Raw genomic sequence first — 26,875 nt, 5'->3', positions numbered from 1 at the left:
CCCGGCAGGAGCTGCGCTGAAAGCAAAGACGAAGAAATCGGAGGAGAAAGGATTCTTCTCGCTTTGCATCATCGCAGTCCAACCACATCTATTTTTGCTATACGCATGGCATCAAGCACCCGTCACTGCTATTCCTACTCCCTCCAGCACCTCCGCATGACAGGGGAAGAGTGGCAGCAGGACGGGAGCGCGGCAGGAGGGAGCGTCGCTTTTAATTGTCCCGCCACGCAGCTTAAAATCTGGGGAGTTCGATTACCGCCCTTCATCCCCCCCCCCCCCGCCCCAGTGAAGGACGACTGGCCCTAGGGCACAACACTCTGCTCCAAGGACACTCGTCCCCCCGCCGTCATCCAATATTACTTCTGCACCTTATTTTAGTCTCCGGTCACGGCCCGGATGCAATTCCATAAAGATTTGGCTTTGTATTCTCAAGAAGAGAGAGGAAAAAGTCATTTATCCTGCAGCGTCCAGCGAGGCAGGTCGTGACACTAACTCTTGGTCACTTGGGGCACATCCTTCAGCAGAGCCCCCGCGAGCCATGTGCCCCAGAAGCTACAGCAGCCATCTACTGCCGAGCTGAGAACGCGCAAAACTCAGTGCTGGGGCGTCAGAGCACCGGCGTGCCATTTCTTGAAGCCTTTCGGGTGACGGGCTCGCACGCAGCGACGGCCGGTCGGAGCTCGGTTCGGGGCGGGTTTGCACACTCGCGCTTTCCCCCCCGAAAAAAGCGCATTTAATACGGGCTTTTATTTATTTACTGATTTTTTTACCTTGGTTCCTGAGCGAGACGGTTTCCCCTCTCTCCCCGAAGGAACTCCTCAAGCGGTTTCGAGCAAGGACAGAGCGCGATCCGCCGGCGGGACACCAGAGCCGGGCAAACTGGTCGGGAGATGGGGCGCGATGGGTTTAAGGGCAAGAGGCGTCGGGGTGCGCAGGCAGGGAGCGTGCTGCAGGCAGAGCAGCCGCGGGCAGGGCCCGGACCTCCTGACCCACCACGAATAAATGACCTGAAACGGTTGGGACGCCGCTGGAAGCCCGCTTCGTGCCTGGGTTAGGCAAACCAACCCCCCCCATGCCCCTCCATCCCCCGGGGAGGGGAGCTGGCTCTGGCCACCAGTTCCCCCCACCCCACCACCCCTTCCTCCGAGGCGAGGACATCCCGACCACGACCCCAGGGCCGGGGGTTTTGGGGCTCCACCTGCTTCCCGAGTCCCGCAACCCGACGGGGCGGCCCCGGGGCCGGACGCTCGGTGCCGGCGGCTGGGCGGGGGCGGCGGGTTGGGCTCGGCTCAGCTAGGCTCGGCTCCGCCCGCTGCCCGCCGCTCTTGTAGGCTCCTGCGGGGCTTGAGCTTGGGGCAGGGCGGGTGGCGCAGAGCCGTACCCTCCCGTCCCCGCGTCTCTACCGGCCGCCGAAGGCGGGGAGGAGCCGGGGGGGTGGGGGGGTGGGGGACGGGGGGGAACGGGGTGGGGGGGGTGGGGGAAACGAGGGGAAAAGGGGGTGGTGGTGGGGTGGGGGACACCGCGCTCCCCATGAAGCGCCGGAGGATGAACAAGCTGTACATCGGGAACCTCAGCCCCGCCGCCACCGCCGACGACCTCAAGCAGCTTTTCGGGGAGAGGAAGCTGCCCCTGGCCGGCCAGGTCCTGCTCAAGTCGGGCTACGCCTTCGTGGATTACCCGGACCAAAACTGGGCCATCCGGGCTATCGAGACCCTCTCGGGTAAGCCAAGCGCCGCAGCCCCCCCCCCCCCACCCCCCCCCTACCCCCGGCTCCCCGCCCGCCGCACCCCCGCGGCTCCCCCAGCTCCGCCGGGGCTCCCCATCCCGCTGACCCCCCCCTCTCCCCGGGCATCCCCGCCGGTTCCCCCTCCCTCCCCTCCCTCCCTCCCTCCTTCCCGCGGCCGCCCCGGCTCTTTCCAACCTCGGGTATTTTTCGCTGATTTTTTTCTTCGATTTTATTAAGAAGCGACCGGGCACGGAGCCCCCCGACCCGTCACCCCCCCGGCACCCGCTCCCCTCGGGCACCATTTTACGAGGTGCCCTGCCCCAACTCACCGGGGGCGCGGAGCAAAGGGCGGCCAAAGGGGCGGCTGGGGGCCGGCGGCGGCGGCGGCCGGGGAGGCGCAGGCAGAGCACCGGCAGGGCGGGTACAGGCAGGCGGGGGCAGGCCGGGGGGGGGGGGGGGGGGGGGGGGGGGCGGAGGGAGAGGGGTGAGGGGGGGGGGGGGGGGATGGCGGTGGGATGGGGTGGCGGGGGGGGGGGTGGGCTGGCCGCGGGGTGATGCTGAGCGCCCCGCTGTCTCCGCAGGGAAAGTGGAGCTGCACGGCAAAGTGATGGAGGTGGATTATTCCGTGCCCAAAAAGCTCAGGTAACCCCCCTCGCCATTACACAACCCCCCCCCCCCCCCCCCCCCATCCCACCGTGGCGGGGGGGGGGGGGGAAGAGAAGCGGGAGCCCCGCCGGCTTTTACTTTCGCTCCGGAAAGCGTAAGGCGGGGGAAGGGAGCTCCCGGCCCCACGGCTGCGCTCCCACGGGCCGGCAGCGACTCCCACGGGGGTCCCGGTAGTGGGGGCCCGGGGCTGGCAGCGGGGGTGTCCCCGTCGTGTGTGTATGTGTGTGCCCCCCCCCCCCCCCCCAGCTCCCGGCCCGGGCGGCGCTGGGCGGGCGGGCGCTCCCCGCCGGTACCAGTAAAAAAACAGCTACTCCCTTTTTGGGTTTTTTGGGTTTTTTTTTTTTTTGGGGGGGGGGGGGAGCCCCTTTTTTTTCCCCCCACTTTCTCCTGGGGGGGCCGGCGGGGTGGGCTGGGTTTTACAGCGAGGGAGGTCTCCCCCCAGCAGTGGGGCTGCCTGCACCGTCGGAGGAGATTGTTTTTTAATAAGCAATTCAGCAATTTGTTCTTCCCAACCGCTTCTTTTCCCCTTTATACTGCCAGGGGATCCGAAAAACTCAACGCCTTTCTATATTGCGTCGAAGCGCGCCCTCTTATTTTAATCAGGTGTAGGGGAGCGCCGAGGCCGGACGGATGGGGACACGCTCGTTTAATAGAGAAAATAAAAACCCGGGACCGCGTTGCGTAGCTGCCTCATCGCAAGATTTTTTTATCATTCCCCCCCCCCCCAACGTCTGTCGGGATAAAAGGTCCGTGCGTGCCGGCGAAAAAACCCCATCGGATGGTCCTGCCGGATAATTTGCTGCTGCTTGGCCTGGAAGTTTGGCCGGTGATTGATGTTGGAGTATTAATTTTGAAATTACGGGGTGGAGGGGGGGGGGGGAATGCTGTTGTGTAATTGAGGCTCGGTGGGGGAACGGCTCGTGCCCGGCATCACGTGTGCCGGAGCGGGATTTCTCCTTCGGCAGGGATCACACGCTCTCTTTTACCTTTAAAAAAAATCTTCAAAAACAAGCAAAAAAACCCCCAAAACGAACAAAAAACCCCCTCCCAAAAATCCCGGCTGTAATATTTCTAAGCTAAATCTCTGCAGCAGCCTTAGGCTGGTCTACCGATGACTTTTTAAGAGCGACGGAGCCAGAAATTGGGAGTTTGGGAAGATAGTATGGACCCGGGACTCGACCTTTACCATGTACGAAGGGGACGTAAACAAGGAATTCATCTTTACGTAAATTCTCCATCGGGCTGGGGTGCTGCTACTTTTCCTTCCGAGTTTTAAAAGAAAAAAGACATTTAAACAGCCCCGAAATAAATGCTGATTTATTTTGCATCGGTCTGTTTTCAGCTGGCTCCAAGTTTTCTATTCCAGCTCAGCTCCCAAGTTTCCTCAGATTATTGGGATCTAATTTAAGCTGATACCTTTTTTTCACAGCTAAAAAAATGTATTCGACTTTATATTAATATATCCAGTTAGGGGGCCCGCGCCTTTGCCTCAGTAGATTATAGATTTTATTTTTATAATGTGATTTTTGGCAGGGAACAGAGCCTCACGTGGTCATGTTTTAGTTCCCCCCCCCCCCTTTAAATTTGTAGAAAATCCAATTTTTGTAGTTGCAGTCGAGTCCCAGAGAGGCGCTGGGATTTCAGGGGGGTTCAAATGGTAAAATCCCCCAGTTTTTTAAATGAGTTTGTGCTTGAATTGGGTTTGGGGAACCCGAGCCCCTCTCGGCTCTCGTCCCCCGACGTTTCTGCGTCACGGGGATGGGAACCAGGAGGTGCCGATGCCCGCGCATCCCCTCCGCGCCCGCATTCACCTGGAGTGCTTTATTTTTATAACCAAATCAAATATAGATATATTTTACCGATGTATTTATATGCGTATAAATGTAGTTCGATAAGAAATGGGCTGGAAACCACCTCCGACGTCTGGCCGCTGTAGGTAGGGGAAGGGATTTCCTCGAGGTGCCGCCGGGAGTTGTTGGCAGGGGGTTGTTTCTTTTTCTCCGAAGGCACGAATTAAAACGTGACGGCGGTGGGAAGGAGCGTGGATCCTGCCCGCTCTGCCTCTCACGAGTTAAAAATCAGCCATTCTGCTGCCGTGCAAATGGTTTGGGCTCCTATAGGAAGGATCCAACAGTGTCTCGATTGTTTTTGGTTTGTTTTTTTTTTTCCCTCCTTGTATATGCTGTATTGTGCCTTGGAGAATTAAAGAGAAAAAATCACCCTCTTTTTTTTTTATCAACATTTTAAAATTTTAAATTAATTTTCAAATTGATTTTTAAATTCAGCAGGAGCAGAGAATACTCTTATTTGCTTCAAGCAGGGCGATGCAATCCCGCTTCAAGAGTATTTTGTATCCGGAGCGTGGCGGTGAGGGAAGCATCAGCATCTTTCCCCTTCAAGATAGGTTGTACATCTCTGAAATCTTTGAAAATCCTGTTAATGGGAAAGAAAGATGTTAAAAAAAAAAAAAATAAATCGGGATTGGTTGTGAAATATGGAAAGTAAAAGACAGCCACCCCAATGCTGACTTTTATACAAGGATTGGATAAAAGTGATGAGTTTAATAAGTAGCGGGGATGTAGCGAAGCCCCGTTTAATGTCTCCAAACCAGTGAAATTTTTGGATTCCCAGTTGCAAAGGTGCCTTTTAATTTCTGCTTCTGCCGTAATTTTCAGCTAGGAGAAGTAAAAGCACGAGGGACATCTGAACAGCGTGGAGGGGGAGGCTGTCGGAGAGAGCTTTGGCTGGAAATCTCTGTAATACTAAAAATAATAATAATAGTTTTTGCTTTTTTAGTAAATGGCAAAACTTGGGTGGTTTTGCCCCGGACAGCGGTCGCTGGAGGGGTAGCGATGAAAATGCCTGCCCGAGCAGCTTTGCTGGGGGTGATTTTATGGGATCTGCAGGATTTTCTCCTATTTCAAAAGGAATTATCCTTAAATAAGTTTCCTCTCTTGAGCATCAATTCAGTTCTCGTTTCTGCGTATTTTGGCTTGCTTTATTTATTTATTTATTTATGTATGTTCCCCCACCCCCTTGGTTTTAAACCCAAAATGCTGGTGACGTGAAGGCTCGGGATAAATGTACAAGCCCTTTTGTGCCCCCATGGGCAGCCCATCTTTTCTTTCTTTATTATTAATTGCTTATCGTCAATGAGACGCTTAATTAGGGGAGAGGAAATCCTCGTGCAAACCAGTTGCTTTGCCAGGAAAAGCCAGCAGCACCTATTTGCGCGCGCGCGTCTAGAAATGCACGCGAGGAGCTGAAAAAATACTCCCGTGGCTGTCCAGTTCTAAGATCTCCAATTTAAAAAAAAAAATCTCTTAATTTAAAAAGAAATTTAGAGAAACCTAAAGAGCAAGAAGAGATTTTTCTCCAGCTGCAGCGTGGGGAGGGTTTGCTTCGCTTCGCCGAGAGAATTAAACTTGCTGGAGATTATCTTGTGTATGGTATATGTTGGGTTACGCCGGATTGAAAAACTGAATTCAGAGCGCTAAAAGTGGGGCTGCTCTCAGTCCTAGTCCAGGTTTTAAGTGTATATATTTAATATCTTTTAGTGTCTTTTATATTTATAGAAATTAATAACGTGTCTTTTAGTATTTAAAGTATTTAGTATCTTTTATGTATATATAAATGATACTATCTATGATACTTTATCTACATACTTTTACTATATATATAAAAGATACTTTTTAATATGTATTTTTATATATTTATATATATTAAAAAAGATACTCTACATATATATACACACACACACATAAATATGACGTTGCCAGGGCAATGCTGGTCACATCAGGCACGTGGCAGGTTTCCCATAGGTCCTGGATGCTGTTCCCTATGGAGCTGGCCGGGAGAAATCCCATCGAGCTGATCCTTTCCTAGACGGACTCCGGCGCTTGTTATAGCTAGGTGCGATGCCGTCACTCGTTTTATTTGATCCGTTTTCAGGTGGGGGTAAACTGGGAGCACTGGAGTGGTTTTGTTTTAATTGAGCCGCCTTTTCCCTTGGTTCTTTGCCGCCCGCCGGGATGCGGGGATGGGAGCGGGGTGGCGTGGGGGATGCAGGGATGCTGAATGAGGATTCAGGGGGTGGCTTTTTTTTTTTTGCCCCTCTTTTTTGTGCCCCTCTTTCCCCCCCCCCCGCCCCTTAATCTTGAAAAGCTGTGACAGATGGGACGTTATTTCCCATTCATCCCTATTGTTAATACATCGCCAGCTCACGGGGATGTATCAATCACGTGCTGTCCTCGCTGTCGTCGTCCCCCCCCCCCGGCTCCATCCCTCGGCAGGTTGTTCGTCCTGCGGAAGAGGACAGGGCTTTAACGTGAACGGATTTTAATTCCTTAAGAGCGTCAAGGCAAAGCCCCCGGGCTGGGAGGGGAACTGGAGCAGATGCATCCACAATGCTCTTGGCAACTGGTTGAAACTGGGGCAATTCTTTAATGCTTATCCAGCCCGGCACTGACAGAGCCATTGCTTGTTGAGATCCGCTGCTGGATTGGGTTGGGCGAGAGCAAAACTTTTTGAGGATGACCCCGATAGACCGAAAAAAAAAAATTAAAATATAATAATCAAGAGACACAAACCCAACAGCCACTTTCTTCCCTGCCAGGTTAGGGGAGCGTGCCTGTCTCAGGCCCCGAGCCACTGGGTCTGAAAAATTCAGGTGGGACTGAGTTTGGTCCCTACCTGATGATGAGCATCATTTTTTGTAGATGTTTTCTTGCCTGGGACAAATATTTCATAAAGCAGGCAGGGCTGCCGGGGAGCCGGTTGGTTTCCAGCACGTTTCCCCTCTGTTTTTTTCCCCAGTTCTCTTGAAAACTGATTTTTATTGAAAGCGGGAGCTGCCAGACAGTGTTTTCTCTGCCCTCAGTACTGATCTGAGGTGGAAGGTGGCTTTATTGTAATATGATATAACAAAGCTTGACTAGAAAAAAAAAAATCTTCATTTTTTAGGGCAAAGAGTGGTGAAGCCATCCCTTACATACCATAGTAAGGCTTATATTTAAGCCAGCTCAGTGAAATTGAGTTTTTGGTTCCCAAATGCTTGCAGGAGGGGGAAGCCCCTCTGGAGCAGGAGGTCAGGGGCTGGTGGGGACGATGGGTGGTCCGTGGAGCTGCAGCCCGATGGGCAGGAGAAGGACGGGCAGACGCGGGGAGGGCTGGTGGAGGTTGGGCAGGGGGTCTGGCAGCTTGTTTTCATTTCACGGCTTCGTCTCATCTTTATTCTTCTTCCTCTGTGTCCCTGGATTTCAGGGGCGGTTGTTACCCGTTATTTCCCTGGGAGCTACGGGAGGGGTAGCCATGCAGCCATGCGAGTGCTGCTGCTTACCTGGGCTGCTGGAAAGGGGAGAGATGTGCCAAAAAACCCCCTCGATCCACTTGATTCTGGGGAATAAACAGCAAGTTTTAAGGCATCTTCTGTTTTAATGCTTGATTTCAGCAAGTACAGGTATCCGGCGCACAGCACGTGAAGCTCTCGTTCGTGGACATCGGCCGGTGACGCTGGCAGGGGTGCGGGTGGCCGTGGGTTTTCCGTCCCCTTTCCCTGCAGGGTTGCGACGTTGACCTCGCGATTTCGGTTTAACGGCTGCGTGAAATACAGCACAGCTCCGTCACGGGTTATTTCATGTACCCAGCTTACAGCCTCGCTTGCTTAGAGAGCCGGCTCCTTCGTCCTGCGTGTGATGCCGGCCGGCACGTGGTAGCCAAAACCCAGCTCTGGGATGCAGGAGATGTTTCCTCCTCGAGCCAGAGTAGCTGCCAGCGAGCAGGACCATTTTTGGTTGAATTTCGAAGGGCAAAAAAGCGGGTGAACCTATGTAAATCTGGTTTCTTTAGCATTTGAAGCTGATGCTCGGTTGCCACCGGGCATTTTGTCCTGGGCTGGGCACCGAGGTGGCTGGTGGGCGCGTGCAGGTAGGGAAGAGCAGGAGGGTGATACGGAAAGATACAGCTCTTGTGGTTATCTGGGGGCAGCTCGCTACGGCAGGGCTAGTTGCGCCACACAATTAAGTATTTTTCCACAAACTGCGTGCCTCTAGTTACTGGTTATTATGATTTCTTTATTTTTTTTTTATTTTATTTTTTAATATTTTAAATTGCTACCGGCCTGCTGCAAACCAAGTTGGGTGAAACGTGGCTGCTGCCTTCGTCACGAGGTCGTGCGCCGGGGGTTGTGTGCGTGTGCTGAAATCAATCCCCTGTCTGCCAGGTTTTGGGAGGAGCGAGGAAAATGAAAATAAAAGGGTTTTCTGTCCCAAAGTCCTCCCGGGAGTGGTGTTGGAGGAGGGTGGCCTCGAGCTCTGCTGCCCTGTCCCGCGGGGACCAAGCGTGGTCCATGCCCCAGCCCTGGGAATAACGCATCCATCCGTCATGGCCCCGGATATACATCCGTCACTCCATCAGTGGTGACCGTGCGTGGTCCAGCACCGCTTCAACCAGGTGGGGAATTACGAGAGCTATAAAAAATACACCTGGTAGGAATAATAACCTTATTTGAAATGCTGAGTGGTGATAATGAGCTGCTGGGAGACCTGCTAGGCGGTGGGGGTGAAGCCTTGAGCACCATTTGGGTATCTTTAGATGCTCTGCGTCAGCTCAGATGGACGTTGGAAGTGGAATATGCTGTTGTGTCCCGTTGAGAAGTGGAGTTACGTGGCACCTTGCTGTGGTCCTTCTCTTTGGGTGTTTCGGGAGGCGGATGAGTGGCACAGAGGGGTGAAGCAGCACCTCGGGGGACCGGGGCTGCCCTGGCATCTCCTTTGGCAGAGATGTGGGGAGACGATGGCCCCGGTGCAATTCAGTTCAAGGCAGAGGCTTTTCTAGAGTCGCTGCCGACACCGTGGCGAGGGGACCACGTCCGGCCAGTGTGCTGGTTTCGCTTGGATGAGCTGCTTCAAAATGTCCCGTGTCCCCCGGGGCTGCTGGACTTCAGTGACGGGGCAAGCCGAGCCAAGTGAACCCCAAAAGCAGAGTGGCTTCTTCATGGTCCAGCCCGTGGCATCCCGTGGGCGCAGATGGTTCTCGGGAAGGAGGATGGTTGTAGCGATGCTTTGGCTTGCAGCTGAGCGGTGACATCTTGGGATAAGGCAGGTGAAGGTGCCACCCGTTCTGTTTTGGGGCTGGAAGGTGGTAGAAGTAACTGGGCAGCATGTCTGGCTCTCTCTGCCAGCGGGTAGAGGCCAGTCCTGGGCTTCGGTTGGGCTTTCGGAGCTGAGAAGGGCTTTTCCCTGGAAAGCTTTCAGGTGCCGATGGTTTGAGACTCGCTGGCACTTGGGCTGGGATTTGCTCGGGCAAACCGGCCTCGCAGCGTGCCACCAGTCGCCTCGGGAGCAGGATGCATCTCTTGGAGCAGGCAGGAGCGGTCCCTCTGGGAGGTGAGCACCTCCCAGGATTGGACCTGGGTGTCTGAAAATACCCTCTCTGGGAAGTGTTGGTGGGTTTTAAAAATGAAACGTGTCCTGTTTTCTGGAGTGGGCCCTGCAGAACGTTTGTACTGGGAGCGGCGGTGCGGCGTCAGCCCCAGGCGGGTGACAAGGACAGGCAGGAGAAGGGTTTAGGCTGTTGGTGAGTAGAGCAGGATTGTCATGGCCGTGGTCCACCTTGGGCCAGGTCCTCCTTACTGCCTCCTTCCTGGCGTGGGGGGGGAATGGGATGGGGTGGCGTGGGGTTGGATGGGATGGGATGAATCTTGCTCCTTGCCTCGCAAGGATCTTACAGCTGACGTGCCCAGCTTTGAAATCCCTGGTGGCATCTGGGGACAGAAGGAGTCCCTGGCTGCTGGAGGACAGAGGTTTGCTAACGCTGCAGGAGAGCACCATTTTCTCCGGCTCTGGCTTCCCATTTTTTGCAGTGACCGATTTCTTTCGACGGGCAGAGCCATCCCTGCAGAGACACGCAGCACGGAGGGGCAGGTTGTGAACCGGGCAGGGTTCTTGGCCGTGGTGGGGAGGTGACGGTTCGGCAAGGACGGCCATACGCAGGATCCCCGGAGCAGGATCCGGCAGGGGCTGGCCTGGGGAAGCCGTCTGTCAAACCCACGCAGGGTTTTATTGAGCACACCTCCTCGGTTGGATGCGAGCGTGGGGTTTGTTGTCCATTGCTGATTGCACCGCTGACCGTACCTGTTTGAGCAGCCCCATGAGATACGAGGCTCCTTGGTGGTTTCAGCTGCTTTGCTTGACCATGGTCCTTCTCGTGGGACGAGCTGTGGATTTTGTCTTGCCCTTACAGCCCACATCTCAAGAAACATCCTTTCCCTGCCGTCCCTTTCTTGCTTGGAGCCTGCATTTTATCTGCTGCATGTGGGGCGGACGCCCCAGATTGCTGCACGTATTCGCCAGCCTCCTTACAGTCATGTTGCTCGTGCTGCGCCCCGAATTCATGAGGCAGATGGTTGTCTATCACAAGGTTCTGGTCATCCAGCGCTATGAAATCAAGAGCAATCAGAGCGTGCCACTGCTGTAGAGGCAGAAGGATCGTGTCTGGAGCATGCCAACCTCCAGCGCTGCGGTGCATGGCTCTCCCCAGCCCTGGCTGCTTTGGGTCCGCATGAAAGCCAGCCTTTCCTCCGGTTCTCGCTGCGCCCCGCGTTTCCTCCTCCGACCCCGGTGTCTGGCCCCAAACTACCTGAGAAATTCTTGGTCTGCCAAAATTGTTTGCAGGGGCTCGGGGTTGCGCCTGTGCGATGAGCAGCGAGTGCAGGGACCAGCCTTGCCGCTTGGGCCAAAGTTTGAAGGTCTCATTTTCCAGCTGTTGAAGACCGCTTGGTGGAATCAGGGTGTTGGGTGTTGATGGTTTGCAGGCGAGGATTTGGCCCAAAGCCCCTGGGTGTTGCTGGCTGTCAGCTGGGGCTGCTTGCATGTCCCCACGTAGCATTCAGGCTGGCGGTGCCAGTCCTTCCAAGCGTCCTCCTTGAGCTCATCCCAAGGAAGGGCAAAGCTTTGTAAAACTAGCTTCCAGCTGCCGATCGGCTCCCGAAACCAGGCTGTGTGCGTGGGGTGGCTCGGTGAGAAAACTCATCCCTGCTGTCGGGAGAGGTGGTCCGGCTCTGCTCTGATCAGAGCGTTAGAGCTGGACCAGGTGAGAACGCAGGGCACTGCTTTGGTTGAAGCTGATGGACGACAAGCAGGCTTATGAATGCTGATCTGGGTGGACAGTGGATGAGTTCATGGCTTGGCTGGATCCTCCACGGGCTTGGGTGTCTCAAAATTCCCCACTGCCCAAGCACGTCTTCTTGCAGCCAGGCTGGGGAGGCGTTTGGTGGCCATTACCTCTTGGGAAGTCTTTGCGATGCTTCCTGCGCATCCCTGCCCCGAGGTTGGGAGTGCAACCACAGCCGGGTTGGGAGTACAATCGTGTGAGATGGGGAGTGCAACCAGGCAAGGTTGGGTGTGTTGGCCGTCTCCAAGGGCAGGCCTCCGAGGATGTATATTTAGGTTTCCCCACGGAAAGCAGCCCCACGTTGCTGGGAGGTGGTGGACATCAGCAGGATGCACTTTTGGAGAGCCCCCCTGTCAAGGGATAGCAGGGCTGGCCATGGTGGGCCTTGGGGTCCTGTCCCCCTGTCCCCAGCCAGCCGGCCGGCCCGGGGCAGTGCGGTCAGGGGTGTGCATGCATCCCAGCCGTGCCTGTGCGGCCGTGACTCTGCAGAGGCTCATTTCAGGAGGTTTCCTTGGAAACTCGGCAGCCAGCACCAGGAGGGAGCGTTCCCCGAGACAGCTTCAGCCCCGGCGGGTGGTGACTGGGACAAGGCTGGGAGAAATGGCTTTCCCCAGGGATGAGCTGCTCCGGCTCGGTGTGGGGAAGCGGGATGCTTCGGCAAGCTTTCACCAGCTGCCGTCTGATTCCCGGAAAGCCTTTTCCCTCCTGCTGTGGTGTGCCTGCAGACCCTAACCCGGGGCTTTGTCTTTGCAGGAGCAGGAAGATCCAGATCCGAAACATCCCCCCCACCTGCAGTGGGAGGTAAGAAGCGGACGATCCTAAAAACATCCCGTTCATCTCCTCTTCCATCAGTCGTGCCGAGCAGCATGAGCTGTGCTGCTGGAGCCTGTGGTCTGCACATGGGCCACCCTTCCATACCGTCCCAGTAACCCCAGGAAGGAGGTGGAGCGTGAACTGGGCTCCATCTCCTGCCTGCTTGTGGGTCCCGGAGCTGTGGGGCAGCTTTGAGCAGTAGGGCAAAGACATATAAGCAGCTGAGTGATGCTGGCTCTTTGGAGGGTGTCTGTGGGTGAAGCAGGCTCTTCCCCTGCCTGCTGCCTGCCTGTCCGGCAGCCTCTCCTGCCTGCCTCAGCTGCCCTGTTTGCTGCTCTCTCCCCCAGGTGCTGGATGGCCTGTTAGCTCAGTATGGGACGGTGGAGAACGTAGAGCAAGGTAAGATGGTCCAGCGTGGTCCTCATCTGTGCAAAAGTCCCAGCCCTGCTCCCCAGCTCTGCCCACGCCGGAGAGAACCCAGTGAGGTGAAACCTAGTTTTCCCAGTCATTGGTACTGGGCTAAAATGGTTTTCCTGGGGGACGCAAGCCCTGCTGGCAGAGGTGGGGCCACCCGTCCGGTGGTAGGATGGCATGGGCCATCAGTCCTCCATCCCCAGGGCTTCTCCTGGTCGCTGGCAAATTAAAAAAATCAGTTGTCCCTGCAAGGAAAAAACGAGCCGAGTGTTTGTTTGGGGTCCACTGGTGGGTGGGTGATGTCCGGCCCTGCATCCTCCTTGGCGAGGGCGGCAGGATCCGGCCTTGGCACCTTCTGGTCCTTTGCCAGCCCAGCCCTTGCGCTGGGGGGAAATACGGCGGCGCAGAAGCGCACGGCCTGCGCGGGGGCCGGGGCCGTCCTGCCCGGGACAGGCATTACCCTCCCACCGTCCCCACCTGCATCCCCCCTCCAGGGCGTACCGGGGCGGGCCGGGAGCGGCAGCGACGTCTCTCTCCTTCCTTGCTCTAACGCTCCTTCTCTTGCTTTTCCCCCAGTCAACACAGACACAGAAACAGCCGTTGTCAACGTAACGTACGCAACTAAAGAAGAAGCAAAAGTGTAAGTGGGTTTTGTTTCGTTTTGTCCGCATTTTCACACCACCCGAACTTTTCCGAGGAATCCCAGGTATCTTCCAGGCTTCTTCTTGTCTTCTCTCTGAGCCTCCTTGGGTTGTTTCTAAGCTCTTACAGTGTAAGCTTCCCGTGCCTTAAGGGCTATCTGTGTACGTTCTCGAGATACAGCAGGCAGACGTTGGCTTTATCTTGAGCTGTGTCATCTCGCATGTCTTCTCCCAACGGTCTTCTCTTCGTCACACCGCTGGGCGGTCTCCTGCCTTCTCCCCTCGCATGGGAGATGGGGTTTCTCGTGGTGCCCCATCGTACGTGCGTGGGCACCGCTGGACCAGCTTGGGGCCATCAGCCCTGTGGTTGTCCCCTCTGTGCCTTCTCCCTTTGTCCCCAAGGGGCTCCCAGATGCGCCATCTTGCAATTCCCTTTGGACACTGTCCTTCCCACAAGGTCCTCTGCAGGGTCGCGGTGGCCTTGTCTTCAGGGAGCGAAGCGCTCTAGAAAGCTGAGGGTCAGGTCAGATAAGCAGTTCGTCAAGGAGTCATCTTCCCAGGTTGCAAGTCCAGACCTAAACTGGGAATGCACAGGATTAATCACCAGTCCGACCACCCAGCCCGAGCTGCTGAAGAGGTGGAATATAGTGAAAGGAGGTGGGAGAGATGGTGAAGAAACGCTGCCATGATGGGAGATGTACATACCCTCTGCCGTTTGGGGAGAATTCAAGTTGGAGACCAAAATATGCAGAGACTGTTGCCTGCTGCTTCCTGAAGTCAAGAGAAACTGGCTGGTCGACTTCTAAAAGGCTGTCGAAGTTCTTCTGCCATGGTCAAGAGAGGGCCTTTGGGTGGATGAATAACTGGTTAGAGGATGTGGGAGGGAGCCGAGGGCTCCATGGCTGGTTTCTGCAGGGCAGGGAGAGCAGCAGAGGGTAGATCACCTGCATGTAGTGCAGAGGAGTTGTAAAGAAATGCCACCCGTCAAGAAAAACTTTAAAAGGATGGAAGAACCCGACGAGGCTGTGCGTCAGTGCGGGAGGGCTGTGTGAAGACATGCGTAAAGATTTATCATAGCCAGCAGAGGGGAAAAAAAAAAAACAAAACAAATTAGGGGTTATTTCAGAAATGCAAGGACTATTTCCAGCAAAACGCTTTGTGACGGGCTTGTAGAGACTTGAGCCCTGTGCTAGAGACCAGCCCTAAGTTAGCTACGAGTAAGTAGCGAGCACATCTCATACTTAGTGGCCAGGGTATTTTTGATACGACCAAGAGCCACGCAGACCCCATGCAAGGAAGAGCCTTCGCCAGAGTCCATTTGCTGATGGACGTTCCAGCAGCTTCCCATCTGTGTTGACTTATCATGGGGTTGGACTTGGGAGGACAGAGACGGGGAGAATGATCTGCTGGTCCAGGAGGCCAGAGGAGAATTCTCCTTGTGCCTCTTGGGGTGGCCATGCTGGGCACGCTCCAGCCTCGGGCTGGCTGGAGGAAGGTGCCGTGGACCGCAGATAAAGGGGGCACGAGCTGCTGTGTCTTGGGATGCGTGGCAAGAAAGGAGGACGAAGAGTCTCACCGACGCGGCAGGGCTTGATGCTTTGGGGTAAAGAGGCTTCAGGGTTGGAGAAGACGCTGTGATCGGTCGCATCCAGCCGGACTGACGCCTGTCTGAGGTGGTGCTCGGCTCAGAAGCGAGTGATGGGAGGAAAGGCCAGGGTGGTTCGTGGGTGCGTGTGTTTGGTTTGGAGCACGCTGTGATAGGAAGAGGTGAAAGGAAGGCCTCGGCAGAGAAATCGGACTGCGGGGCGCTGCGCTGATTTGGGAAAGGGCCGGCGAAGCTGCAGAAGTCCTCACTGGATGTGAAGTTCAGGCCTGGCAAGGAGCTGCTTGCAGTGGTGCATTCGTACGCCTGCCTATAAATAGCCGAAGCGAGATGCGGTAGGAAGAGAAGAACGGCTGAAGCCATTGCCGCTTGCAGAAGTCATCGCAGACTCTGGCATGGCTGAGCATCGCACCGCCGAGGAGGGGCTTGGGGCGATGAAGAGTCCAGGTGCTGCACCCCCAGCCTCACCGAGCTGGAAAGGGAGTTGGGGTTCCTAATAGAGGGGCACCACGTGCCGCGTCCTTCTCCTTGGAGCAGCGGCTCTTGCTCGGAGCCCCTCGGTCACCTTTTCCATGTCCAAAAAGCCCACGAGACCGTTTCCATGCTGTGTGATAGCTTGTGGCCAGCATCCGGGCTATGCTTTCCCCAGGTGAAGTGGCAGATCCCCAGGCTGGCATCCCACCTCTGCTGGGGGGACAAGCCGTGTGCCAGCCCAGGCATCACCCACATGGGAGGCGACATCGTCCCACCACGCTATGGGGCTTGCTCCGCACGGGGAAAGTGGGGAGCTCTGGCCACCTTCTCCAGAGCGGGGAGGGAGGAAGATGCAGTGCTGGGGAGGGACCACGGTCTACAAGGGCACGTGCTGGGGATGCTGGAGGGGTACCCATCCCCGGAGAGCCCCTCACCGCCCTCCTCCGCATCTCCCTACTTTGCAGAGCAATTGAGAAGCTGAGCGACCACCAGTTTGAGAACTATTCCTTCAAGATTTCCTACATCCCAGATGAAGAGGTGAGCTCCCCTCCGCCCCCCCAGCGATCCCGCCGTGGGGGCCACTCTTCCAGGGAGCGGGGCTCCTCCCCGGGGGGCTCCTCGCAGCCCAAACAGCTCGATTTCCCACTGCGGATGCTGGTGCCCACGCAGTTTGTTGGTGCGATCATAGGAAAGGAGGGCTTGACCATAAAGAACCTTACTAAGCAAACCCAGTCCAAGTAAGTACCTCGAATGGTTTTGTTTCCTTCCGTAGGGTGCTGTAGGTCCCCGGCATGGGTCCTCCATGCACTCGGGGCTTTTGAGTGCCAGCCAGTGCTGTTTTCTTGGGGAGCAGCCTTCATGGGATGGTGGCAGAGCCCCTGTCCTAAACCGTTCCTGCTGGCCAGGGTGGTCTGGGTGCGGCAAGAGGGGGGGATGCACGTTCAAAAAGGCCAGGAATGGGTTTCTAAAGCCTAATCACGAGAACGGCTGGGGACGAGGCTTTAGGGAGAAATGGCAAGTTTGGGGATAAGACGCTGAAGGGGGATCCTAGGTACAGCGGTCGGTGCCCGCGTGGTCTTTGCCTTCGGGATTTTGCTCATCCCGCAGTGCCCCGTCTGGGCTAGAGCAGTTGTAGGGGGAAAGGGGGCACTGTGGGGGCACTGCCTTGAGAAGGATGGGCTTTTCGTAACTGTTTGAAGCCTTTTATTGCAGCCTAACATTTTTATTTTGGAAGGAAAAAAAAAAAAAAGAAAAAAAGGGGGACTGTTTTGCCAAAGTTTTCCATGTTTCTCTTGTCAATGTTCACATTGATTTCACCTCTGATTTTCTGCATGGTTTTCCTGCACGGTTTGTTCCTGCCCGGATTTGTGTTTAACCCAAAGCTGTCTTCTCCCATGCTCATCGTCCTGAACCCGGTGATCCCACAGGACATAGGACTCCCGTACCAGGACATCCTCCAGGGCCTCCTAGTTCTCAGAGAAGCTTTTAGAGGCAAATTATTTGGTAATAGCGCGTCCGCTTGAGCGGGAGGTAGGAAGACGCGCCGCTCTGCAGCCGAGCGAGCCGAACCCCAGCGTTGGGTTTGCAGGAAGAGGTTTGTACGGAAAGGGGGCAGATGCGTAGGGAGAGGAGCTCTTCGAGCCTGGCTAGCCCTAGAGCGTGGCCACCTAGTAGCCGTGAGCTGGTCCCGGTTGGCCGCAAGCCCTTCTTCTCCAGGTGAGTCCCCTGGTGTGAGGAGCAGTGAGTGTAGCTGTGTCCTTGCCACCCAAGACAGGAAGGTTGCCCTTTGAAAGCCCTGAGCCTGGCGAGGAAGGTGGGAGGCACCAGCTGCCGGTTTCTCCCGACCATGAGGCCAAACGCTGCCGCCAAGCTGTCCCTCCTTGTGGGTTGGCTCCCTGTGCCTGCCCCGAAGACCTGGTGCCGTGGAGGAAGGCCGTACTCCATGCTCTCACCTCTCCTGACCTGCCTGAGGAGGCCATGTGTCATGGTGGACCACCACCTCCGCTCCAGCCTTGGACAAGGGGGACCTCATGCACCCGGCCGGGGCAGTCGCAGAAGACCATTGCCTTCAGTTTGGGGTGTCAGCCCGCAGCTCTGTCCCTGCTCAGGCCACCCTCACCCACCGGTGTGATGATCCTGGGGACGAGGATGCTGGTGATGTCCTGTTGCCCGGCCCCTGCTCCTACCCAGAGCGATGTTGGGTCTTGGATTCCTCTGGTCACGTAGGACCACACACAGTGATGCGCAGAGATGCTCCAGGGGACAAAACTGTCCCCAAGTTGAGCCATCTTCTTCCTTGGCTGAGGAGGAGCCCAGACCGAGAGCCCACCCCACGAGATGACCTTCCACAGTGATTGCAGCCCTTGTAACTTGAGGAGAGGACCACTGCCACCAAGCAGCCATGGGGCCAGGATAACCCTACGTGCACACCGTACCATCCACCTTGAGAGGGCTGTCCCTCATGGCCACCGCTCTCTGAAGCGTTCCCAGCCCCCTCCGAAAGGTGGCTTGGAGGTTTTTCCTGCTGCACCGTGGGCAAACCTGCCCTGTCCCTGTCCCACCATCCCTGTTGTCAGCTGTCCCAGTGTCCCCTGCCTGCAGCACCCCGGGGTCCCAGGCAGCTACTGATGGGGTGAGGGGGTTGAGGGTCCCCTTCTCCATCCTCCCGTTGGAACGGAGCTGTGCAGCAGCAGCACTGGGACGTGCTGGGATGTCCAGAGCCCTCCTCCACCCTCCGGCTCTTCAGGGTGGGACATGCCTGAACGCAGCGGCCCTTTCCTGGCGCCCCATCTTCTCTCTGCAAATTGAGCTCGTGCCTGCACATCCAGGTTTGGGGTGGGTTGGAGGTCAGCCAGAAACCTGGCCCGTGTCCCTCTCCCGGGCTTGTCCAGGTTACTGGTCACTTTGGCGCGTCCATTCAGCCCATCCGTGGCTCTTGGCCCTTCTTCGGTACTAAGGCTCAGCTGCGTGCCTCATCTTCACCGGCCTCAACTGCTCCTGGGTTCAAGAAGCTGCGTGACTCCTGTCTGTGGGGTTCGTTGGAGCAGCCATGGATTCCTCATCGATTCCCTCTACTAGCTGGGAGCGTCCATCCCGGTGTGACGTTGCGGCACCGCTCTGGAGCGTGGGCCTGTCGTCGCCTCTTGCGGCACGTCGTGATGCTTTTGCCTTCTCCCCGGCGGAGCGGGTGGCAGTGGGTGTCCCCGTGCCTGCTGGGCGCTGCCTCTGAAGGAACAGATCCTCCAAGTCAACCTGATGGAGCTCCACAGCTGGGAGCGCCTTAGAGGGTGTCACACAGCACGCAACTGGGTCACCGTGTGCTGTAGGCATAACCAAAGGGCAGGGAGAGCTCGGCGGTGCCGGTGTCTCCAGCACCTCTTTGCACAGTCCAGGCAGGACCAGTCTCCTGCCTGAGCAGCTCTGGCTGAAGCCCTAGGAGATCTGGAGAGATGTAGCCTGCAAAGGGGATCAAACTCTGTCTTCGTTCCCTCTTCAGTGCTCAGATGAAACCACCTTGGGGTCCCTTTTGAAGCTGGTGGGGTAGGCTCTTCCCTTACCTCAGGGAAGGTTCACCCAGCTGCTCCCCCTCTACCTGTAGATGAAGCATCCTTGTTCCTATGTGCTGGTTCACGAGCTCCCGGAAGAGTTGACCTGTGCAAACCCACCGTGACCCTGCAGCATCCAAATGTGGCGCTGGTTAAGGGTGACTCTGCACCACAGCCCTTTGGCCTTGCATGCACAGCAGTACCCATGAATGATCCCGGTCAGGATGGGGACCTCTTATGAAACCAGAGACGTGGCTGGAGGGCACCGGCTTGGAGCTGAGCGCTGGTGGCATTCGCTGAGTGGCCACTACTGCACCTTCTCAGAAGATCTGGGCCAGCCCAGCCTTGGCTGCAGCAGTGACAGGGACGCCGAGGTGGTGGCCGATGGCAGGATGGCCACGCGGCATCATCCTCCGGTGCGAAGAGCGCGCGGACTTGTACGGAGAAGATGGAAAGGTTGCTTACCCCCGTTCTTCAAGACGCATGGTTGACGTGCGGGAGTCTCCTACCCTGCTTTCCTCTCTCCCTCTCTCTCAGGGCCTTTGCCAGGTACGGTTGAGCGGTGAGGAGCGAGCTGGAGGCACGTGCCTCCTCCCCGCCATGAGCTGAGGGGAGGACCAGAGGAGCTAGAGCACGGTCCCTGCCGGTGCGCAAGGGAGAGCTTTCTGGTCTCCCGTGGAAGGGCGTGAGTACAAAGCGCTGTTGTTGAACGTGTGCCTCCGTGTCGTGACAAACGCTGCCCTACGGGTAAGTTGTCTCTCTGTCCCGAACGACACGCAACAGTCGTGGCAGCCGCTGGTCGCTGGACAGCCTCGGGTGTTGCGCAGAGAGAGGTTGAGGTTGGAAGGGACCTCTGGAGACCTCTTGATCCGGTCTCCTGCTCCAAGCGGGACTGGCGCCAAAGGTGATTGATAGACCAGGTTGCTCAGGGCTTTGTCCAGTTGAGGATTTGTTCTGCCCCCTCTTGATGCATCGTTTGACGTTGATTGACATCCCTCAGCTCCCAGGCAGACCTCAGGTCATAAAGGCGAACGTAGCGCAAATCTGATCTAAACCAACCGAAGCGAAACGCTGCCTGGCCTTGCATGAGACCGGGTGACGGTAGCTGTACGTCAGCGAGAGCCAGGTTCACCCCAAAGCTTGAGCAGGTGTTGAAATGAGCTGTTCCGTGAATAGCAAGCTCAGCTCCTGAGCTCTCGAAAGCCTTGTGTGACACCAGACGCATCTCAGGGGGCTCCTCTCTGCTGGTTGTTTTCACCGTAGGGTTGACATCCATCGGAAGGAGAACGCCGGCGCCGCCGAAAAGCCCATCACCATCCATGCCACGCCAGAGGGGTGCTCCGAAGCGTGTCGCATGATCCTTGATATCATGCAGAAGGAGGCTGATGAAACGAAATCGTAAGTGCCCTGGCTCGGCAAAACGGGCAGGTTTGGTGGAAGGGAGGAAAACTCAGCCATCGGTGGAGGAGAAGCCGTCTTCTGTCACCCCCAGCCCCCTGAGGGAACTGCTGGCATTCTGAGTTTCAGGATAAGAGTCGTGGGTCAGTTAATAACTTGCAGCTTCGTAAGTTCTCCATGGTGTGGTTGACAGTGCTGTAGAGACCAGAAGCTCAGCTTGGGTCCAAAGAGCATATAGGCGAACTTGGAGAACAAAACCTCATGAAATACAGATGTGCCATTAGGCCTGGGAAGTCCCTGAGTTCCCGTTCCCCAGAAGCTGAAGAGACGCAGTGGTGGGAAACAGTGGTCGTTCTCCTCCTTCCACCACATCATTAGTGCCCGTTGCTGGAAATTGGTTTCCTGGCCAGATGGACCTTTAGATTTTATTTTTTAATCCATTTTAGAGCAGAAGAGATTCCCTTGAAAATCCTAGCACACAACAGTCTGGTGGGGAGGTTGATCGGCAAGGAGGGCCGCAACCTCAAGAAGATCGAGCAGGACACGGGCACGAAGATCACCATCTCCCCGTAAGTCCTGGTGAACACCAAGCCATCCCCCTCCATCCAACACGGTACGGGCAGCGCTGGAGCCAGAAAACAGAGCAGTTGTGTCCTCCCGTGCACGTACCCCGTCCCGGGGTGGGTGTTCCTCATCCCGGGTGGGTGTTCCTCATCCCAGGTGGATGGTGGCATTGGGCAGGGAGAGGGTGTGTGGTCCCACGCCGTCTCAGGGGGAACCCTCATCTTTGATTTGAGTTTTCCTTTTTTTTTTTTTTTTCTTTTTGACTTGAGGGGAAAAAAAAAAAAGAAGTAACCCCGTCTCTGGATTTATCTGTGGGGTAGTTTGCAGGATTTAACCATTTATAACCCTGAGCGGACCATCACGGTGAAGGGCAGCACGGAGGCGTGCTCCAATGCCGAAGTGGAGATCATGAAGAAGTTGCGAGAGGCCTATGAGAACGACGTGGTGGCCGTCAATGTAAGCTCCCAGCCCTCCCGCCTGGGATGCCCCTGCTTCAGAGCCACTGCTGAGATAACCAGAAGAAAATTGGGGGGGGAATCGATCTGTTACGGCAAGGGTTGGCCCTCACCCATCATGTCCACACTATGTGGTGAGAACCCCCAAAACCCCACTCCGCCTTTTACACGTTTCTCCATGTCTTTGCTTTCCCAGCAACAAGCCAACCTGATCCCAGGGCTGAACCTCAGTGCTTTGGGCATCTTCTCGACGGGGCTGTCCATGCTGCCATCCACCCCGGGGGCCCGAGGGGCTGCGGCGGCCGCCCCATACCACCCGTTTGCAGTAAGTGCAAGAGGTTTTGGGGTGCGGGGGATGCGTTCTTGGGGGCAGAGTGGTCTCTAGACTCTCCTGCTGTAGCTCTTGGGTTTGAGTGGACACCGTAGCTATAGGAGCCATCTCGTGGGGAGCCTTGAACAAGAGCTCTGACTCTTGGCCATTTGGGGAAGACGCTCGTCACAGCAGCGAAGTGGAGAAGACAGTGAATGAACGTGGCTTGTCCCTCCTTGGATTTAGCTCCCTGGGAAGATCAGCTGCATCCCCATGTTGTGCTGAGCTCGGTTTCACCTGTGTTTAAGGACTGGCCGTGTCCCAAGGGTGCTGCTCTCTGAAGGTGGCTGAGGGCAATCTGTGGGTAGACCACGTAGGTGGTCTTCAGTCCTGACCCCAAACCCACCACTGGGTTGTACTGGTGTGGACTTGGTTGTGGTCTGGTCTCGGCGGCCACCTGAACCCGCCGGCATCGCCACAGGGCGTGCGGAGCGTGGCGTGAGAGGGGACGAGCAGCACGCCCTGTGCAACCACCGCCATCAGCTTCGATCCCCGCCCTAGCACCCAAAGGGTTGCGCTTGCTGGGAGCCGAGCTTCACCTGACTTCACGGGCAAGGGTTTTCCTCTTTCTTGGGGTGCTGTGGCTGCCGAGACCTGGGGCAAAGCAAGCCTGGGAAGCAGTTTCAAAACCACTGAGGTGATTGCACGCAGGCAGGGACGGTCCAGCGTCAGGAAAACACGCCGGCCAAAGTGCTGACGGAGAAGGTCCATCCCCAAGCTGCTTGCACCCGCAGAGCACCCTTAGGATGACCAGGCTCTGTGGTCTGTCTCTGTTAAGTCTCTCTCAATACTTCTGCTGAGATGCTTTGGCTGCACGGCGACCGGCGCGCGGGTTAATTTACTTGTGCTGTTTTCTTTTCCTGGCGACGCCAGCAGCAGAGCGGTCGGAGGAGAACGGTGAGTGCCAGGCTGGCGGTGCGGAGGGGTGGATGAGTGTGATGTGTGTGATGACCCCGGAGGGCACCGAGAGGGTCGGTCAGTCGGTCGGTCTGTCCGTCTGTGCACTGCCAGCCCGCGGAGGGGAGGATGCTCTGCCTGTGTCGGCCGCCTGAGCAAGCGCAGCCTTCGGGAAATGTCTGCTTGAGCGTTTGTTGGTGTGGTGGAGAGGAGCTGGGCAGCGTTCGGTGTGGGCTCCTTCACCCCAAAGCTTTGCGTGGCCTTTTTCAAGCCACCCTGGCGAGGCCAAGAGGAGCAATTGCCTCTGCCATCGTTTTTGCTGGTAAAACAAGAAGCTGGCAAAAAAAACCTAATAGGAAACCAGCTCGGCTCTGTGGCAGCTCCTTCCCCCCAAGTACTTTGTGTTTCACACCTCAGCGTGGTCATTTCTGACCGTGTCCTCAGCAGGACCTGGGGCTGGTGACTGTAGCTTCAACTCTGGAGCTCTAGAGACCTGGCAAGGATGGAGGATGAGGAAGGAACCTCACGGTGAACCGAGAGGTGCGGTGCCCACTCCGGCCGTGACGACCGGCTGGGTAGGAGAGGACACGTTGGTGTAGGAGACACGGAGCAGCCCGTGGCCAGAAGCAGAGGGTGGACACAGGGAGCATGAGCTTGGTGTGAGGAGGAGCAGAGAAGCTCAGCGCAGCGGGTTTCAGTAGAGGGCTGGGAGCGAGAGCGGCGTCTGCTGTGGGCAGGGGAGCTGGGTCTCCTCTGCCCGAGTAACCGTGGTTTGCAGGTGGCATCTGGTTGCACTTGCCCAAATCCAGAGCGGGAAAGAGTTGTGTCTGCTGCTAGGAGAAATGTCTGATGTATTTGAGACACCGAAGAGTTGAAGAGGAGTTGGGTTGGGTTGGGGTGCTGGCACGCACCCCTTGCTTTTGGCCGTGGAGACACCCACTGCTTTCTTCCCTGTCCCCAGCCCAGGTCTTGGGAGAACACCTTCTTCAGCCTTTGCATTTTCTTCTCTTGGAACTGGAGAAGGGAAATGGTGATGGAAATCGGAGCCAAACCAGATGGTTTGCTCAGTTCTCACCAAACCCGCACCTTCTCTGCAGGGTTACAGCATGGTTTCGGCTTTCTAGGGTTGCAGCTGCTCCGAAAGGCCGTAGGGGCCGGTTTTCCGCTAAAAACACTAGCAGGACACAGCCGAAAAAACAGCAGCGGGGAAGGACTGGGGGTAGCTGAGAGCTCCCGTCCACCTCCCAGCCCCGTTGCGCTGTGCTGCAGGCGCAGGATCCGGGCTGCAGCTCACCCCGATGCACCCTTGGGTGCACCCGCGCTCTCTGGGAGGGGTTTCAGGGGCTGAAGGATTGTCCCCGTGTCCCTGCCGGGCTCACGGTGATGGCACACTGCTCTGCGTCGGGCTGGGGGCGGCCAGGAAGGGGCTGGCACATTGGGGACGTCACTGACCTTCACTTTCTCTCTCGCCGTAGAGTTCCTCGGCATACCTCTCGGGTCTGTACGGAGCCCCCCCAGCCGGCGCCTTCCCCCATCAGCACCCCGTAAGTGCCCCGGCACCTTTCTCCACGAGATCTTCGCTCCGGCACCTTGGGAGCCATGGCCGGAGCGGACAGCCGCTGCCCTGGGATGCTGGGGGGGGGGGACAGCCACCCCCCGATCCGGCTGGTCTCCCCCTGACCGTCTCGCTCTTCCGTGTCCTCGCCAGCTGCCGGAGCAGGAGGTTGTGAACTTGTTCATCCCGACGCAGGCGGTGGGGGCCATCATCGGGAAGAAGGGGCAGCACATCAAACAGTTGGCACGGTTTGCCGGTGCCTCCATCAAGGTGAGCAGGGCGCTGCGGGGCTGGTCGCAGGCTTCGTGCCTCAGTTTCCCCTTCCTGCTGCTGAGGGCAGCGAACGGGAGCCCTTGGGGAGCAGTTTTGCTCCCTAAATGAGTAGAAACCCAGTCCTGCAACCTGCTGGTTATCACTCCTGCTTGGGTGGGAGGGGATGCTCCTGCATGGGGGGGGGGGATTCCCCTACACAGGGGGATGCCCCTGCATGGGGGGATGTCCCACACAGGGGAGGTCTTGCCAAAGCGGGGCCACGCTCATGCTCCTTCTCCCCCAATCCCTCCACAGATTGCCCCGGCAGAAGGTCCCGACGCCAGCGAGCGGATGGTCATCATCACGGGGCCGCCTGAGGCTCAGTTCAAGGTGGGGGCTGTGGTTGGGGGGATGCTGAGGGGCAACTTGAGAGCATCCCTTTGGTCGCCGCTGTGCTGCCAGCCTGGCTTTGCCTCCCTGAGTGCCAGGGGGGAGCTCTTTGCTCGGTACTGTGGTTTTGATGCTGCTGGACATCGGCACGTCATCGCCCTCGGGGATGGAGGGCACGGCAGGCACGGCCAGGACCGCTGCCCACTGGTTTTACTTCCCTTACATCTCCTCTCCAGGCCCAGGGGCGAATATTTGGGAAGCTGAAAGAGGAAAACTTCTTTAACCCGAAAGAAGAAGTGAAGCTTGAAGCCCACATCAAGGTGCCTTCCTTCGCCGCCGGCCGCGTGATAGGCAAAGGTGGCAAGACGGTAGGTGGGGGGTGCAGGGCTGCTCCCCTCTGCCCCGGGGCTGCAGAGCTGGGCATCACCTGTCACCCCTGCCCGCCCCGGGGAGGGGGCCAAAGCCCGGGTGCTCAGTGATCGCAGCAACGTCTTGACCCCAGCCCCGTGTCCTGGTGGTGGGTCTCGTCGGGTGGTGACCCACGGAGCCGGGGGGGGTGACGCCGGCAGCGGGGGATTTTGGCTCTTCCACAACAAAACCCACCCCGGGGCTCTGTCGTTTGCTCCAGGTGAACGAACTGCAAAATTTAACTAGTGCAGAAGTCATTGTGCCGCGAGACCAAACCCCAGACGAGAACGAGGAGGTCATCGTTAAAATCATTGGGCATTTCTTTGCCAGTCAGGTAAGGTTTGGCTGTGGCTTTTCCAATAGTCCCAGCCAGTTTTATTCACCAAGGAAAGCCGCCGAGCACAGCGCTGCCTGAGCATCCTGCCGCTCTGTTTTGGATGGTTCCTGTGCACCCAGGACACGCTAAAGGTGTTCTGGCAGCTCTCCCCAGCTGTGCTAGCGTTAAAATTAAAGATTGGCTTAATTTAGCTAAAATACGTGTCTTGGACGCCATGCATAGTGGCACCCAGGGTGTGAATCGGCTCCTCCCTGGCATCAGTGCCGGCAGGGAGCTCCCGCAGGCGCCCGCATCCCGCCTGGGTGCACGTACCACAACCTTGTCCCCTGACCGCTCGAGCGGGACGGCGGCACCCCAAAACTCTCGCTCTCGAGGAGCGCTAGAAGCAGCACAAGTTACAACCCCGCGGTGCGGCTCCTCCTTTAGCACATCCTTAATGACCGCGTGCTTGTCCCGTAATTAAAAGCTCGGAGGGCGATGAGCGGCGAGATGCTCTTGCGGCTGGGGAGGCGGGGGGGGGAGGAAACAACTGCTCGGGCTGCTCGCGGTGCCCACCCTGAGCCCCGGTTCTTGCTTCTCCCCCCACCCCGTTTTCCCCCCCTCTCCCCGTCCCCCGCAAGACTGCACAGCGCAAGATCAGGGAAATCGTACAGCAGGTGAAGCAGCAGGAGCAGAAACACGCTCAGGGAGCCCCGGCCTCGCAGCACAGCAAGTGAGGCTCCCGTCGTGCCGGCCAGCACCGCCCGATGAATGTAACCCCACCGCCGCCGCCGCCGCCGGACCCCCCCCCCAGCAGGTCAGGGGAGCAAACCAAAGACACCCCTACCCCAACCCCGCGGCCAGGGCGCTGGGAGGATGCGCAGCAGAGGGGTCCGGGGAGGGCTCTCTCCATCCCACAGCCTCCCCTTTACTCCGTCGCCTCCTGACGCTATCCCTTTAGTTGGACTAACATAGGCAGAGAGAGAGAGAGAGAGAGAGAGAGAGAAGAGTTGTTGTATTTTTAATTTCCTAAAAGCCACCCGTTTCATCCAGGCACGGCCGGAGGAGCTCGCCCGGCGTGGGGGGCTGCGGCGCACAGCGCGGCATTCATGCATTTTAGAATTAATATATCGATAACGAAACTAACGCCGATTTTTAAGTTTTGTAAGAATTTTTTTTGTTGTTTTTTTTCTTTCCTTAATTCTTTTTTAATTTCA

General features: G+C 57.0%; 1 protein-coding gene across 1 annotated transcript; it reads left to right on the top strand.

Annotated features, from left to right (window-relative positions):
* Positions 1-1,530: 1,530 nt before the first annotated feature.
* Positions 1,531-26,875, top strand: IGF2BP2 (insulin like growth factor 2 mRNA binding protein 2). The gene is given in 18 exon segments (XM_050902237.1): positions 1,531-1,720; positions 2,308-2,368; positions 12,317-12,339; positions 12,342-12,364; positions 12,724-12,775; positions 13,367-13,430; positions 15,973-16,245; positions 20,317-20,451; positions 20,898-21,020; positions 21,336-21,471; positions 21,667-21,795; positions 22,714-22,737; positions 24,213-24,281; positions 24,446-24,562; positions 24,860-24,934; positions 25,171-25,302; positions 25,563-25,676; positions 26,300-26,875. Coding segments are annotated over 18 exon segments (1,836 nt in total). The 3' UTR covers positions 26,396-26,875.

The sequence above is a fragment of the Gymnogyps californianus genome, chromosome 10 (genome assembly GCF_018139145.2).
Source record: "Gymnogyps californianus isolate 813 chromosome 10, ASM1813914v2, whole genome shotgun sequence".
NCBI classification, from domain to species: Eukaryota; Metazoa; Chordata; class Aves; order Accipitriformes; family Cathartidae; genus Gymnogyps; species Gymnogyps californianus.
This window is presented reverse-complemented; position numbering and strand designations above follow the sequence as displayed.